The following is a 15,348-nucleotide window of genomic DNA, read 5'->3' as shown; positions in this document are numbered from 1 at the left end:
AGAAGCTGGCACTTGAGTAAGTGGTTTGCAAGGGAACAACCAGTTGGCTCATAGCTAACCTTCTGTATCAGCTCACTGTTTGCTTTATAATGCAAGACACTCTGAGATTCTGTGAAGATCTGGACTATGATTCCCACAGCATACCCTGCCTAGGTACTGAATTAGTCCATTTTTCCTGGGCTCACACAATACCATGAGCAATATATTAACAGTAAGAACTTGATTTGGATAATATGTTAACAAAATAAAAACAAATAGCATAAAAACAGTATCAAGCCAATGGAATGACTAAACCTTTAACTGACTGTGTTGTGTGAACGCTGCCTGTACAGTATGTGTGACTAATATCTATGTAGGAGAGGGGAGGAGGGATTGTAAGTGGAATGTGTGTGTGCTGTTTAGGTGTGTGTGTGTGTGTGTGCTCGAATGACAAATTGTGTGTGTGTGAATGGAGTGTGCATGAGAGTGGCTCTGGGTGTGCACGCAGCCCCACCCACTACTGGCACGAACCAGTCTTCCAAGTCAGTTTGGCACCCGGACAGAAATAGGCTGAATATTCCACAGAAACACTTGTATTGTCTTGACACTCCCTTGACCATGAGGCTAGCTGTACATTAGATAAGGTGGGGGTGTGTGTGGGGGGGAAATGGAATATAGGGGGTATTAGAATTCATCACGCTGAACTTCAAATACTAGCAGTCCCAACTAGAATGGCTAGTTACCCACCAACTTTCTCCAGTCCGTCTATATTCGCCACGAGGGACGCTGTTCCAAGGAAATGGAGTGTAGTTAAACAGACTGAAAAGCGTGAAGAACGGCAGAGCCGGAGGGCGGCTAAAAATTCGACCTTGCCCAGGGCGCAGTTCTTTCAGAGCAGTATCTGAGTGCTGGCTATGGCGATGGGCTTGTGGGCTACAAAATAGTAGACATTGGTTCTGCGCATTCCTAAGCACTCGCCTGCTATTAAGCACTGCATTTTATATAGCTTGAACTGAGCGAAGAGGTTAACATTGTCCCAAGAGTACGTGATGGAAACTCTCGATGAAAAACGCCTATGATTTTTTTTGGGGGTGTGTGTGGGGGTGGGGGGGAGAGAATTACCCATATTATTTATGAGGGCGCGCGCGCGCAGGCTTCGCATCCCATCTGCCCCTCTAAAGACAGATAGCTAAGAGCGCCTCGGCGGAATCCAGAGCTTTCAATAAGACGAAGGGAGACGAGGCTAAAGATAAGCCCTGGGGCAATGGGGACTCAAAATGGAGCTTCCACAAAGAAAGAAAAAAAGTAGGCGGCCTTTGTGAACAGAGATGAAACCCGGTTAAAAGGTGGGGGGGGGGGAGAGGACTATTCCAGCCTCTGCACGAAGAATGATGTTGGTGACCTTGGGGGTCCGACTAGGAAGAGTCCCACGCCCCGGTGCTGAAAGGAAGAGGCTCCAGAAGCTGTCCCGTTGATGGAAACCGCCTGCCGAGCGGGAAGAAGCCAACAAATCCGGTTGGGAATCGAGGTAGGGCTGGCGACGTAAGGCGAGTCGTTTACGCCGGCGAAGTCAAGTTTGGGGCGATCGGGTCTGGGGATGGTGGGAACTCAACTTCTGCCTTTTCTCCAGGCGGGCCTCTCCTTGGAGAGAATCCGCGCCGGCTCCCCCTGCCCGGGCCGGCGGGAGATGGCGATCACGGTGCGCTCGGATCGGAATGCGCCGCTTGGCCCTCGCTCAGCCCCCTCCCCTCCCACTCCCTGCCTTTCGCCGTCCCCTCCCCGCGCTCCGCGCTCCGCTTTGCCTGTCAAGGGAAAGCAGCCTCGCCGGCCGTCCCTCCCTCCCTGGCTCTCCTCCTCCGCTTGGGACGGGGCTTGCGAGCAACGGCTCGCCCAGCCCAGTGAAGCCGGCTTCGCTCTGCGTGCTTTCTCTCTGCGCCTTCCGGGGCGCCCGGGGCGCCGCGCTGGAGAAGGAGGCCGGCGCTCCAACCGCCGGGCTGTTTCTTCGCCGCCAGCATGTTGTCCCAACTGGGGCTCTTCTTCATCTTGCTCTGCCCAGCCAACATCATCGGACTCTGGTGGTGAGTAGCTGGGAAGCGGGAGAGGGGGGCCCGGAAACCGGAGACCAGAGGTCCCAATCTCTCTGGAAGTTCCAGGCGCGGCGCTCGGGGAAGCGGACGTTTTGAAGACCCCGGGGGCCCCCTTAGGAGAGGGCTGGGCGCGTAGGTTTGTGTGTGTGTGTGTGCGCGCAGGTTTGTGTGTGTGCGCGCGCGTGCCGGGGGTCAAGTAGAGCTTCTAGAGAGCTGGGGGTTCTTGAGGCGAGAGTGGGGTGTGTGTGTGTGTGTGTCTCAGAAGCCCCGGGGAACCAGAAGCTGTTTCCAACTTCGCCATCTCCTCCCCAGCTTCAAGCGCGCCTGGAATGAAAAGCCGAGGGGCCAGCTTCAAAAGGGAGACACTTGCCGACTCCGAAGGGCTTCGGCTTCAACATCAGCCTCCCTAGCACTACGGGCTGTCGAGCGTTAGGACAGCTGTGCGGTGGTGAGGACAGAGACCCTCTTAAGACTCTAAGAGCGCGCGCCTGCCCCGTGCGTGCACGCATGTCGCCAAGCTAAACCCTCTCCACGTGCCCTAAAACCCCCGGCGAGGGGCTCCTGAAAGGACCTCTGAGGTGGTCTTTCATCACCCCGGACGCCTCTCCCTTCTGTCGCTCAGCTTCCGGGAAAAGCCCTCCGGGTTCAGAAAAAAACGCCATCTCCCACAGCTTGGCTCCCCTCTCTCCGCCCCGTCCCGGGGCCCGCGAGGACCTTAAGGTAAACGCCAAGACGCTCCTGTTCGGATGGGAGCCGACGCCGGGAGAGCGTTGAGCTGTCCTCGGGCTACATTCCTGCAGAAGGCAAGGGAAGGAGGGGGGACTCGAGCGAGCCCTTGTCGAAAAGGCTCCAGTGCTCTAGAGAAGCGGGCGCTCTTTACTTCGCCTCCTTGCTAAGAAGTTAACTTTTTAAAGTTTTCAAAAGTCGGGGTCTGAGGAAAACGCAAGAGGATTCCAATAGCACCCCGTCGGTGCCCCTTTATGGCGAAGTCTTCATCAAAGAATCGGCGGCGGCGGCGGCGGGGGGGGGGACGGGGAACAAACCCAAGAGAGCAGAGAAAGGGGGGGGGAAACCATGACAAGAAAGAACTGTAGCTGAGATCCAGCCTTTAGAAGCCTAGGTATCTGTCGAAACATGACCTACGTATTTAAATCTATTAAGAATTTCACCTAACCTGCCTTGATCCCCCTTTAAGTGCTTTCCAATTTAGCTTCCTACCAGGCGATCCAGAACATAATTCATTCGTTAAGGTGATTCGTCTCAACGCTGTCACACTTGCCTGACACACACACCCCCCCCACCAGAATCAAGGGTGGGTTAATCCTTTCATGGCCTTCTTCCCAGCTAGTCCTGCCGAGCAGACGAGGTCATCTCATCCACCTGTTGATTGTTTCAACCAGCTTTAGGAAGAGACAAGCCCACATCTTCAAGTCTAGGTTACCACTTCGCAGGACAAGTGGAACTTTTAACTCCCTGGAAAATGTTCGAAGTAGGACCTGAAATATACAATTTATCAACTGATCGCCCCATACAAAAATCACTGTCAGGCTGTTCTGAGAATTCAGGATAGAACTTAACAGTAGCTTGTAAGGTCAGAGGCTGTTTTTCCTGAAGAGGGAAAAACCTGCAGTATTTCTGCCTCTGTCAATATGTTTTATTTATTTCAATTTGGATGCTGCCAGCTCCAACCAATCCAATATGGAGCACATGGATACATCAATAACTGTATTGGTCCAAAAGATATTGAGCTGATTCATCCATATGCTTGCCCCAGACAGGGCTGATTCAGACATGCATGGCCAGGATTAATCCACACTCAATGACTGATAGCTGAAGAATGATCTGACTCCACTTACGAAAGCCATAGCGTGTGAAACTCTGCTTGCTAATGGCTAATCTCTGATGGTGATCTTGACATCAAGGGCTGACTACACATGTAGTGGTGTCTAGCCAGAACTGCATTTTCTTTGCTGTGCATAATGGAGGTCAATAAATCAACCTGATCTGCACATTGTGCTATGTCACAGTTTTTCTACGCTGTGATTTGGTTTGTAGTGTAAACCCAGCCTGTACTGGGTATAAACTATGATTTGAGCATAACGTGTTTGGTGAGCCCTATGATGAAGCAAACAGCAGAATATGTGAATCCTTCCATATCAATCAAGCCAGTGAAAAACAACCTTCTTGATTTTTTTTTTTTTAGAAATGAGGAGAAACAATCTTGCTTATATGTATATAGATGTAAAAATCTGAGTTTTGTGCAACAATACACTGCCAGGGAAACCCAGATGTGTAATGACCAAATTGTTTCAAAGTGTAATCTTTGACTTTGAAATACTGACATTCACCACAGAATGTAGAAATGCCAAGGGCACTGTCACCCCCAGGATCTGAGCCAAGGTCCTCCTAGATGAATCTGAGCACTAGTCCTGCCAATTCAGAGCTCCTAGCCCAGAGGCACGGATTTTGTCTGAGTTTAGTATGGCAAGAACCTTCTTAGACTGCTGAATGGGGGAAGAAGGATGGGAACCACTGGCTTTCTAGAGGATGAGTTGGGGTACATGCAGTAACTTACAGGGGGCAAGTAATCTTGTCAATCTTTAAGGAGCTGACTTGATGGAATATGAAACTAACAATGCTAATAATGGGGCCATCTCCCAGTTCCAGCTTCTGGAGTAGACCTTGTGCTACTTCAGCCTGTTTGTCTACTTCTCCAAGAGTTGGGGTACATGCAGTAACTTATGGGGGCAAGTAATCTTGTCAATCTTTAAGGAGCTGACTTGATGGAATATGAAACTAACAATGCTAATAATGGGGCCATCTCCCAGTTCCAGCTTCTGGAGTAGACCTTGTGCTACTTCAGCCTGTTTGTCTACTTCTCCAAGAGTTGGGGTACATGCAGTAACTTATGGGGGCAAGTAATCTTGTCAATCTTTAAGGAGCTGGCTTGATGGAATATGAAACTAACAATGCTAATAATGGGGCCATCTCCCAGTTACAGCTTCTGGAGTAGACCTTGTGCTACTTCAGCCTGCTTGTCTACTTCTCCAAGGGTGTTAGCAATGCAAGATGGGGAAGAAGGAGCCAGCAGCATCTATGCACATAACCACCACCACCCCGGAATGTGAATAGGTTGGAGTCAAAGAAAAAGGATTGAAAAATGGACACAAGTGAGAAGGAGGAAGCTCTACTATAAGAGCATCTGCCAAGATTGTAGGTTGCTCAACTCTCCCACCCTTTCAAAAGACTTTTGCCAGAGTTGCTTTCCTCCTACTTTCACTCCTCTCAAGAGCATCTCAAGCCAGCTACCATTTCCCCGTGTGTCAAACTATGTCTGTGACAATGGACGGCTCCCATTGTAGGCTCTGTCTCATGCTGCTTTCTCATTTCTCCTCCAAATACTTTGCTGTGAATTGAGGGCCAGCAGCTCTCCTGGATTGATAACCAGTTAAAGAGTAAGAATAATAGGTGATTTTCACCTGAGTTTACTCAGTGAGATTCCCCAGAGATCAGTGCTAGGAATGGTGTTTTTAAGCTGACATATGAATAAAAATTATGACTGAGTAGCCAATTTGTCAAACGTTTGAAGGTGGAAATGTCAAAGAAAGGACTATGAAGGCTTCAAAAGGATATCTTTCCACTTGGGTGAAAGAGCTTGACAATGGCAAATATACAGTAGTCATATAAATAATTATAATTATATAAAGAGACTGGACAATCACCTGTCTGAGATGGTATAGGTCCTCCTGCTTGAGCAGGAGGCTGGACTAGAAGACCTCCAAGGTCCCTTCCAGCTCTATTCTATTCTACAATATAATGCACACTGGCATAAAATATCCAAATGTTATTTTATTGAGATCTGACCTGGCATTTGCTCACCAATAAAGTGAACACACACAAATTCTGTGCTTGGAATCATGTATCACGAAGAAAGAAATAGGATTTCCAATATGATATCAACCTGTATCAGTCAGTGGTGAGATCACTTGGATAGAGGTGACATTTCTGATCCCTGCAGTGATTACAGAGCAAGATGCTGGAATTTGAAATTATAGTTTGATGTCCTTTACAGGATTGTCCAGTGTCTTATAGTCAACTCTTTTCATTGGCAACTCTAGCATTCTTGAAAAAAATGAGGATATAAGGTATATGAGCTTTTATATGCCAACTTTTCAGCACTCTTTAGAAGAAATCTTTCATTTAACCAATAAGATGCTCGGTCTGACTTTGTTTGTCCAATTGTTCCATTCTACAAGTATATCAAGGCCAACTCATTGACATCTCATGTTTAAAAAGCTTTTATTTCACCCGGGGTCTTGTGCAACATCACTCAGCTACCCAGAAATGTGATTGCATTTCTCTCTGTCCCTGTTCTCCCACAGATAGTTCCTAATAAAAGCAGTAGCCCCAAAAGTAGCAGCTATGATACCATCCATTTTTTTTCAATTTGGTATCGCACAGATTTTATTGCATCCACTTGCCTGTCCCATCGCAAGACATTCAATGGTTTCAGTGTCAAGGTGACTCTTCCCAGCTCTATCCAAAATTTTCCTTTGATGATTCAAAGCAGAGAAAAATGGACAGATGCTTTGAATTACATTTAAAAATCCAGCTGATGCAGCATCATGGCTGCTCAAGTTCAGTGAATGAGAACTGATTGGATGAATAAAACTTGATAGTTTAACTTTTGGACCTGTGTGTTCCACTACTCCCCCCCATTATTGTAGTTCTGACCTTTCATGTCAGCTGTCACAATTCCCATCTTCCAGCTTTAAAGAAGCACATTTGGCTGGTCCCTCTTGTAGAATCCTCAGTTTCAATAGATTCCAGAAAATGCTCTTGGACAGTTATTACAGAGACATTTCCATGAGGTTCTGTTACAAAACACACCATTAAAGTCATTTGTTCTGTATCATTAATGTCTGATGTGTCATCCAGAATAACAGAGACTAATAGAATAATATCTTGGTTACTTTCGATCTGCCATAATTTTGTTTGACTTTTCTTGCCAGTAACTGTGTGATCTCATTTTGAATTGCTTTTCCAAGATTAGTGGTGTGTTTTCAATGCTCACGAGTACAGCATCAAACTCGGCCATCTGTTTCACGGTTTTAAAGAAGTTTCCATAGTTTAACACATGCAAAAGATTTGAAGTGCCATACAGGGATAGATATTGGGTCGCAAAGATGTTCAACGTGACAATATGTTTTTGGAAACATTTTGTCAATAAAGACTTGGGTCAATCTCCAAGGGCCTTTATCCTTAATCTCATCTCAGGCCGTTTCTACCTATAGAATGTTTCCCGGTGTTTTGCTGCTTCTTCGGAGTGTACCAGATTTCTAGCCAGATCTTTTCAGTCTTCTATTGAGTAGGACCCACTCTGTCTGAAAATTAGTCTAGAAGAGTTTGAGAATCCTGGGCTTTTGAGTACATAACCCATTGCCTCTCTGCTTGTCATCAGTAAGACTTCATGCCAGAACTGTTTTGGATGGAAATGTTCCTTTTCGCTACCTTTGGAAACATGATGTTTTTCACTTTCTATGAAGTACACGGAAGTCCCTCAGGCTGCTTCTGAAGTGTGTCCACAGTCATGGATCATGCAGACTTGAGCAGAAGCCAACCACAGTTGCTTCTTTCATCTCAACCACACACTCCTCTGAGCTACACTTTTCTTCAGGAATGTGTATGACTAGATCCCTTGCAGATGGAAACATGGATACTGCCTGCATGTTAATTACCTGGAAGATCAGGCACCTTGTCACAACCTACATCTCCACTGAAGCCAGGAGGTCATTATGAAGATTGGTGTTTCATGTATCGTACGAGGGCTCCTCCTTCTGAGATTAAAAAAAAGCTACTGCTTTCTTTCTTCTTCTGCTCCATATTATCTTCTTTCACTCGTGATGTCTGTTCTGGGCCAGTTAATCAAGTGGATCTCAATACTTAGTTGAAGGGGGCCAATAAGTAAGCTAATACAGGGAGTCCTTGACTTACAACAGTTCATTTAGTGACTGTTCAACGTTACAAAGGCACTGAAAAAGTGACCTATGACCCCTTTTCACACTTACAACTGTTGCAGAATCCCCATAGTCACACGATCAAAATTCAGATGCTTGGAAACTGACTCATATTTATGATGGTTGCAACGTCCCGTTGTGACCTTCTGGCAAGCAAAGTCAATGGGGGAAGCCAAATCCACTTAACAACTGTGCTAGTAACTTAACAGCTGCACTGATTCACTTAACGACAGCGGCAAGAAAAGTTGCAAAACAGGGCAAAGCTCACTTAACAAATGTTTTACTTAGCAATGTAAATTTTGGGCTCAATTGTGGTCTATCTGAATCAAGACTGGAGTGAAGGAAGATATTAGCATGTAAGGGCTAACTGGGATCCTTCTAATATTTCCTCCTCTTCTGCCTCCAAGAAGTTGACCAACTCTTCTCCACTAATGGATTTAGGAAAGTGGCAGGACGCTTCCTGTGGAACTGCTGTTCATTAGTCCAGGCTTCTATGGGTGTGAAAGAGATACAGAAGAGCCTCATCCTTTTCCCCCTTCCTCCACGTACATCATGCTTTATGTTCACCCCTTTTTGCTTTCTTGCCGAGACTCTTATGTCTCCCTTCCTCCAGCATACCACTTCCTCAATTCTGTGCACTGAGAGGAGAGAAAATCCACATGCTTTGGCAAAATAATTTTGTAGATCCTGGGACCCCCAGACCCTCATCCCATCCCACCCCACCCCACTTGGTGGCACCTAAGGGGATTCCTGTAGTTCATCTCGTAGCAAGGCTGTGATCATCCTGTGTGCATTGGCAGACTTGGACGTTGATGCTTAAGTGAGTAATGCAGAAAAGGGCAGATGTTCAGTGTGCATTGGCTGCCCTTTAATTTTCATTTAAAACTAATAAAAAAGAATAACCCAGCTGCAAAACCATGAAGAAAAAAAAATTGCATGAAAGAACTCTCTCTAAACTCAGCTCTCTCTTGAGCTCCTTTGTAGGGTAGGAATACTAAACTGATTCCGATTAATTTTTCTCGCACACTCTCTCCTTATCTACAGCTTGGTACATTGGTGTTTCCTACTCAGCCTTACTTTGCTCTGCAATCAGACACAACTGACAGCATCTATACTGGGTAGGAATAAAGACGGGGTGAAGCACCACTGCTGGGAAAATCAGCACCCCAACATACTCATGGATTACTCCTGAAGCAAATACCCAGTTTCTGGTTCTTAAAGAATCCTCAAGGATATCAGTTGTTTAGAAGAAGAAGTTGAGAGCATTTTCCCTTAAATGAAGTGACTGTGGAGCTTCTCAGGAAAAATGCAATGAGATCTGGATATCTTCTATCACACATTATGTACTGGCTGAAACAAAATGGCCCACACTGGATTCCTGACCTTTAGTGCTCTGCCAGATTGCAGAAGAAAAAAAGTGTTCTGCACCAGAAAACCTTCCTGTTGATCTTTAGTTCAGCCAGCCCCATGTCAGGGAGGGGTGGCATTCACCCCATACTTTTCCTTGACAGTTTTAATGTGGGGAGCTCAACATATGTAGCTAGCTTTTATCAAGAGCATCTGTAAAGAGGGCAAGAGAACAAGACTTTTTGCACGTGTCATGACATCATTGCACAAAGGATGTTAATTGTGTAATGTATTGTTTGTGCAATGACTTCTTAAAGTGCATGACATCATTTTGGCTTGCGCCAAATGCCTGTGCCGTGTAGAGAATCAAGCTGTTAGCCCACTGTCTAGTTTAAGATGGTCTCTATTAGTTGAGCTACAACATGCTTACATGCCAAGCCACGATATCGTTTGATTCATTTTGATTTAGCACAAGGTGTGAACTTCAGCAATTTTATGGCTAGCTGTGAATCAGGATTCTCTGTTGTCTGTTCAGCAAATCACAATTAAAGCAAGCTCTCACTCGACACAAGAATGGACGACTTGTGTGGCTGGGGAGGTAAAATTGATTGAAGATCGAGGAACCAGACAGAGGGCATGTTTGATGCAATTCCTGGAGAGGCAGAAAAACTTGACTTGCTTTTTTGTGGAGTCTAGGGCTGAAGTGGAAAGTAAATGCAAAATTAGGACAAAAAGGGCAAAGAATCATATTTAAAACGGTGTATTTTGTGCTACGTTTTGACAGTTCAATTTGGCAGGATTTTGGGAAATGCAGACTGGGGGTTGGGGCGCCCTACTGCCTTAACCTAGGTAGAAAAAGGTTGCATTTGCCATTGTTTGTGGGAAAGTCATGTCTGTAACATGGGCAATCCAATGATGTTCCATCTGACAGGGCAATGGATATTGCATGTAATCAGGAGGGAAACCATTTGGAGAGGTAGGCAACACAGAGTATATAATTTGATTTGGATACTCCTGTCTTTTTTTTTTTCCGGCTGTAAAAGGGTCAAGAACCCATACCTCATATTCTAAACAGTGCATGTTAATTCTGCACTATCTGTGGAGATTCTCAGTCATCCAAGTCATGACTATCCCAAAGGTGCTTTCTCAAAAGGCACCTGGACTTCCTTTGTTTTTGCTTGAAGATGTTTCACTTCTCATCCAGGAAGCTTCTTCAGTTGTTCAGAAGCTTCTTGGATGAGAAGCAAAACATCCTCAAGCAAAAACAAAGAAAACCCAGTTGCCTTTTGAAAAGTGGCCTTTTGGGTCTGCGCTGATTAACTATCCAGACTCTATGTCAACTCTTGCTATTCAATAATAAATATAGAATTCACCTTTCACTGAAGGATGGAATCTTAGCCATGTTACCTATAACGGCAGCCATGAAGAGGAATTTGAGGAATGGCAACTACTAATTAAACTGTACCGTATCAGTTAACTTTGAAAAGGAGCATGTGTCCCAAAGCTGAGTCTCTATAAGTTATTGTCTTTTGTGTTCCAGGAAATGACATGCAAAGAGCCAGAGATAGGCCAAACAATACTTTCCAGATACTTTTGATCATTGTTACCACAAACCCCATTAAGCATAACAAAATGTTGTAGAATATATTCAATTCGGCCAGGTCTTATGGGAAAAAGTGTGAGCTTTCATGTTGTTGCCCAATCTCTCCACAGTACAGATACACACACACATACATGCACAGAGAGAGAGAGAGAGAGAGAGAGAGAGAGAGAGAGAGAGAGAGAGAGAGAGAGAGAGAGAGAAACAGAAAATTGTAAGGCTTAGCAGCAGTTACCAAGCACTCTGGGCACAGGATATGATTGATCTCATCCAGCGGTTTTGACATTATCGCCATCTTGCTCCTTAGGGGACAAGAAAACCTTAATTGCGTCATCTCAAATGTACTTATTCCCACCACAAACACGTTGGCAAATGAGACCAGCTTCTTAATCTGAGTAATAGCAGATTTATATCAACACAGATTAATGTCTTAAACACTCAGCACTGGGGCCTCTGGGAAATGTATTCTGAGATACAATGGTTGCATGTTCCTGGGAGGCTGTTCTTTAGGATCCGATAAACTCTTTTTTCTCTTACAGCACTAAAACCCCTTCTTTGAAACAGGAAAAAGCAGCATTTACATATGTAGGCAGGAATCATACATTCTGATGAAGCATCATTGGATTTGGGTCTGGCTTTGTACGATATGTAAGCTCACTATTGTTTCCCTTGCCATTTCTGTAAATGAACTTCTAATACTGCTAGTTTGACCGCAGTAAGAAGGCTCGGGTTTTGATAACCACCATATTGACTACTGCTTCTGCCTTGATTGTGATCCATGTGAAGCTCTTGGAGACTGTTTGAAAAGGCTGCTTGAGAATCTATTATTATTGTGGCCCTGAAGGTTTTTAAAGTTCCACCATCACTGAATCAATCCTTTTGCTTTGACCGTATCACCATTCCTACATTCCTAGCCTTTAAAAGGGCCTCTGATTCAGTTGGCAGAGTTGTTTTCATCTGAAGAAGCCTTGCCTATCACTGGTAACTCTTGAGACTTGTGCAAAAGATACTTGAGCAAAACAAGTGCAGGAAGCAAAAGTCAGCTAGAAAGTAACTGTCTAATAAAAAAAAAAAAGGGTGGGCATCTAGAATAGAGCTGAAGGATTGGAACACATAGACTTGAGGGGAAAGTCAGAAGGGAGCAGTGAAAGAAAAGTTGGAGAGAGGGAATAGAATGAGCAGAGGGATGTTTGACCAGATCCAGAGGAGGAGAGTGAGTGTTTTCAAGAAAGAATGAAAAAGAAATCACAGCCAGACTTTTGAGGGCAGTTTTTTGTTGCTGATCATGATGTTGCAGAGCAAGTGATTGAAATTGTATATCATATCATTTTGCTGAATCAACCCTAATGGAGAATTCACACTTGGCACTGATACCCAGGCTAATCCTTGCAATCTATAATGGCTGGATTTATAAACATATCAATATGAAATAGATGCTTCTCATATAAGCAATTTCATCATTTTGTCATGAAAGAAGAAGGGAATCCAAAGCCAGCATCTAGGTAGGCAAACCTACCATTTTGGATGATAATGTGTAGTTTTGAAAGCTTCAGCAGGTCACAACACCTGCTGGACCATGTTTGGACTTAGAAACTAAGCAGGGTTGGGTCTCCCTACTTCTTGGGAGGGAGACTTTTATGAAATTCCAGGATGGTAGGCAAGCTGAAAAATATATATCCTGGATGAAGGCCAATGGCAAATCACTTCTTTGCTGTTCCTAAGAAAATCATACAAAAGTATTCACTGTATGTAATCACCAGGAAATGAGCCTGACTAGAAAGGGATCTTATCTTATATAGTACAGGTAGTCCTTGAATTACAATTGTAATTAAGCCTGCAATTATGGTCTTGTCGTGACCATCATAAAGCACAGTCATCACTGACCGGAGCCTATTTTATGACATTTTTCCCCCCACAGCAGTTGTTAAGCGAACACTGCTGTTGTTAAGGGAATACATTGCTCACTATGAGCTGCTTTTTGCTGGAAACCAGAAATAAATTCCGCAGCAGAAAAGGCCCACGATCTAGGACCCACCAAATGTAGATCCCTAGATGATGGAACCTATAACTTACCCATTCTGTTAGATCAGATCTCTGATGTCCAGCTTAATGAACAGGATCTCACTTCTGGTGACCCGTGGGGCAATGCCCCTGAAAGCTGTAAGAAATTATTGGATAACAATCGCCATATCCCCACCTCTGCTGTCTGTTCTTCTCTGGGGCTACACTTGAAACCCAGCTGGGCATATCTCAGAAAGAGCCACACATACTCCCCCCCCCCGCCCTTCTGGGGCCAGCTAGGTCTTAATAATACATGCTAGGACAGACATTTCAGCCACAACCAAATCACAGATGAGGGAGGTCTTATTAAAGACCAACTTAGCATTTTAAAAAAGCAACCAAAAGCCAGAGCAGGAGTCTCTAAATTAGAAAACACAGATGTTACAATTTCATGACACTCAAACCTACTAAATGGTTGGGCTGGTCTAAGCAGTAATAATAACCATATCTATGTAATTTTTCAGGATAGCCACAGTGCTTTACATAATGATTTTGTTGTCATTCTAAAACCCTGTTTAATTAAATCTGTATTATTATCCCTCACACCCCTATTGCAAATGGGTAGACTGACGCTGAGATAATGTGGCTTCACTAAGACCCACAGATGAATTCCGAGATGAGACAAAATTCAGACCAGCACTTCCTGATTTATATTGCTTACTGCAAACTGTGTAATTCAGTGTTTTCCTGACCGTAGCAACTTGAAGATGTGTGGACTGGGGATTTCTAGGTGTTGAAGTCCAGACATCTTCAAATTGCCAAGGTTGAGAAACGCTGGTCTAACTAAACCATACAAATATTAAAAAACTTTAAAGTTTCTTACGCCAGAGCACCATTCCTTAAATTACTGACTTTTAATATATGAATTATTATTGTAGCCATAATGGCTGGGGATTATGTGAATAATGGGGGTGAGGGAACATTAAGTTGGTGAAAGCTATTCCAGCCCAAGAGTTGTCCATACTCCAGCCTTAAGCTGCCAGACTCCCACCTGTAAACTGGCTGGAAATGAAACCAACTTAAGAAAACCATTTTTTTTGATGTCATCTCTTTCCTTTCCTTTGCTAGTGGCAATGTCCTGATGTTATATCCAGATCACATTTACCACAGCCTCTGATTGGTGGATCTTGTAGTTCCTTGCCTCTCCTGGAAAGAGAGAGAGAGAGAGAGAGGGAGGGAGGGAGGGAGGGAGAGAGAGAGGGAGGGAGGGAGGGAGGGAGAGAGAGAGAGAGAGAGAGAGAGAGAGAGAGAGAGAGAGAGAGAGAGAGAGAGAGAGAGAGAGAGAGAGAATTCCACTATTTTTTTATTACTTGGACAAGAATGGGAAAATAGCAACACTTGTTAAATTCACCCAGTTAAAAATAAACAAAAATAAAGTAGACTCAATGATTTTATTCTTCAAGGAAGGAAGGAAGGAAGGAAGGAAGGAAGGAAGGAAGGAAGGAAGGAAGGAAGGAAGGAAGGAAAAGGAGTGGAAGGAGGGAGGGAGGGAGGGAGGGAAGGCAGGCCCAATTTTACATGCTTTCTTCTATATACTTTCAGAAAGAAAAAAAACCCCAAGTCCACCATTTCATTGTCCCATCAGTGAATTTGTAAAGAAAAAAAAAGAGCAGAAATTGGGTAGGGGGTGTTCTAGCCACACCACACAGGGAGCAGTTGGAATGAAAGTGTTTGGCTACAGTGAAATGAAGTAGGTGAACTTCAGCCAGAATAGGTCAGAGAAGACCTCTGATGCATAGAAAAGATGGGTAGAGGCTGCATTCCTGGTGGGTGGGTTGGGGTCAGGTAGAATATGATATTGTCTATTCTTGCCTATGAGAAATGGTCAGTTACCTAGACTTGCAATGGGACAAATGAACATGTGTTTTAGCCCCAAACCTCCTTTTTTCCTGCTCTTTTCTAGTGGATCCTGCAAATCCTCCAATTTTGAATCTACCTCTCGCCCTCTCCATAAAAGAAACCTTGATATTGGTTTGAATTTGGTTGCCTTGGTTTAATCAATAAATCTCTTCTTGTTTCTGCTTTTGGCCATTTATAATTAAAATGCATTGAGCTTTTTAGTTTAGCTGGCCAATTGCTGATTCATGAGCAACTTAAGAAGCAACTCAAGAAGCAAATTAGCTGGTTCCTGGCAGCTGTACTAGATTTTAATCAAGGAATGGGAAACATTTTGCCCACGGTTTCCACATGAAGCCAAGAAAACTATTAAAACTTGGTATGAGATAGCAACAGCTTCTGAAGCTAGACTTTCATGTTA

At 44.4% G+C, this 15,348-nt stretch overlaps 1 protein-coding gene across 4 annotated transcripts in view; it reads left to right on the top strand.

The window, feature by feature from the left end:
• Window positions 1-1,428: 1,428 nt before the first annotated feature.
• The window catches only part of WNT6 (Wnt family member 6), a 45,191-nt gene continuing 31,271 nt past the window's right edge, over window positions 1,429-15,348 (top strand). The window contains exons 1-2 of one of the 4 annotated variants that reach the window (XM_039365822.1): window positions 1,921-2,057; window positions 2,379-2,786. Coding sequence is in view for 1 of the 4 variants with exons in the window: in XM_039365821.1 (XP_039221755.1) it covers window positions 1,993-2,057 (65 nt within the window). In the remaining 3 variants the exon portion in view is untranslated. Of the gene's footprint in view, window positions 1,508-1,798; window positions 2,058-2,378; window positions 2,787-15,348 lie in introns of those variants that run through there. The other 3 variants (XM_039365823.1, XM_039365824.1, XM_039365821.1) reach the window with 3 other exon arrangements.

The sequence above is a fragment of the Crotalus tigris genome, unplaced genomic scaffold, assembly GCF_016545835.1.
Source record: "Crotalus tigris isolate CLP2741 ecotype Arizona unplaced genomic scaffold, ASM1654583v1 scf7180000020184.803716, whole genome shotgun sequence".
In the NCBI taxonomy this organism is placed as follows: Eukaryota; Metazoa; Chordata; class Lepidosauria; order Squamata; family Viperidae; genus Crotalus; species Crotalus tigris.
This window is presented reverse-complemented; position numbering and strand designations above follow the sequence as displayed.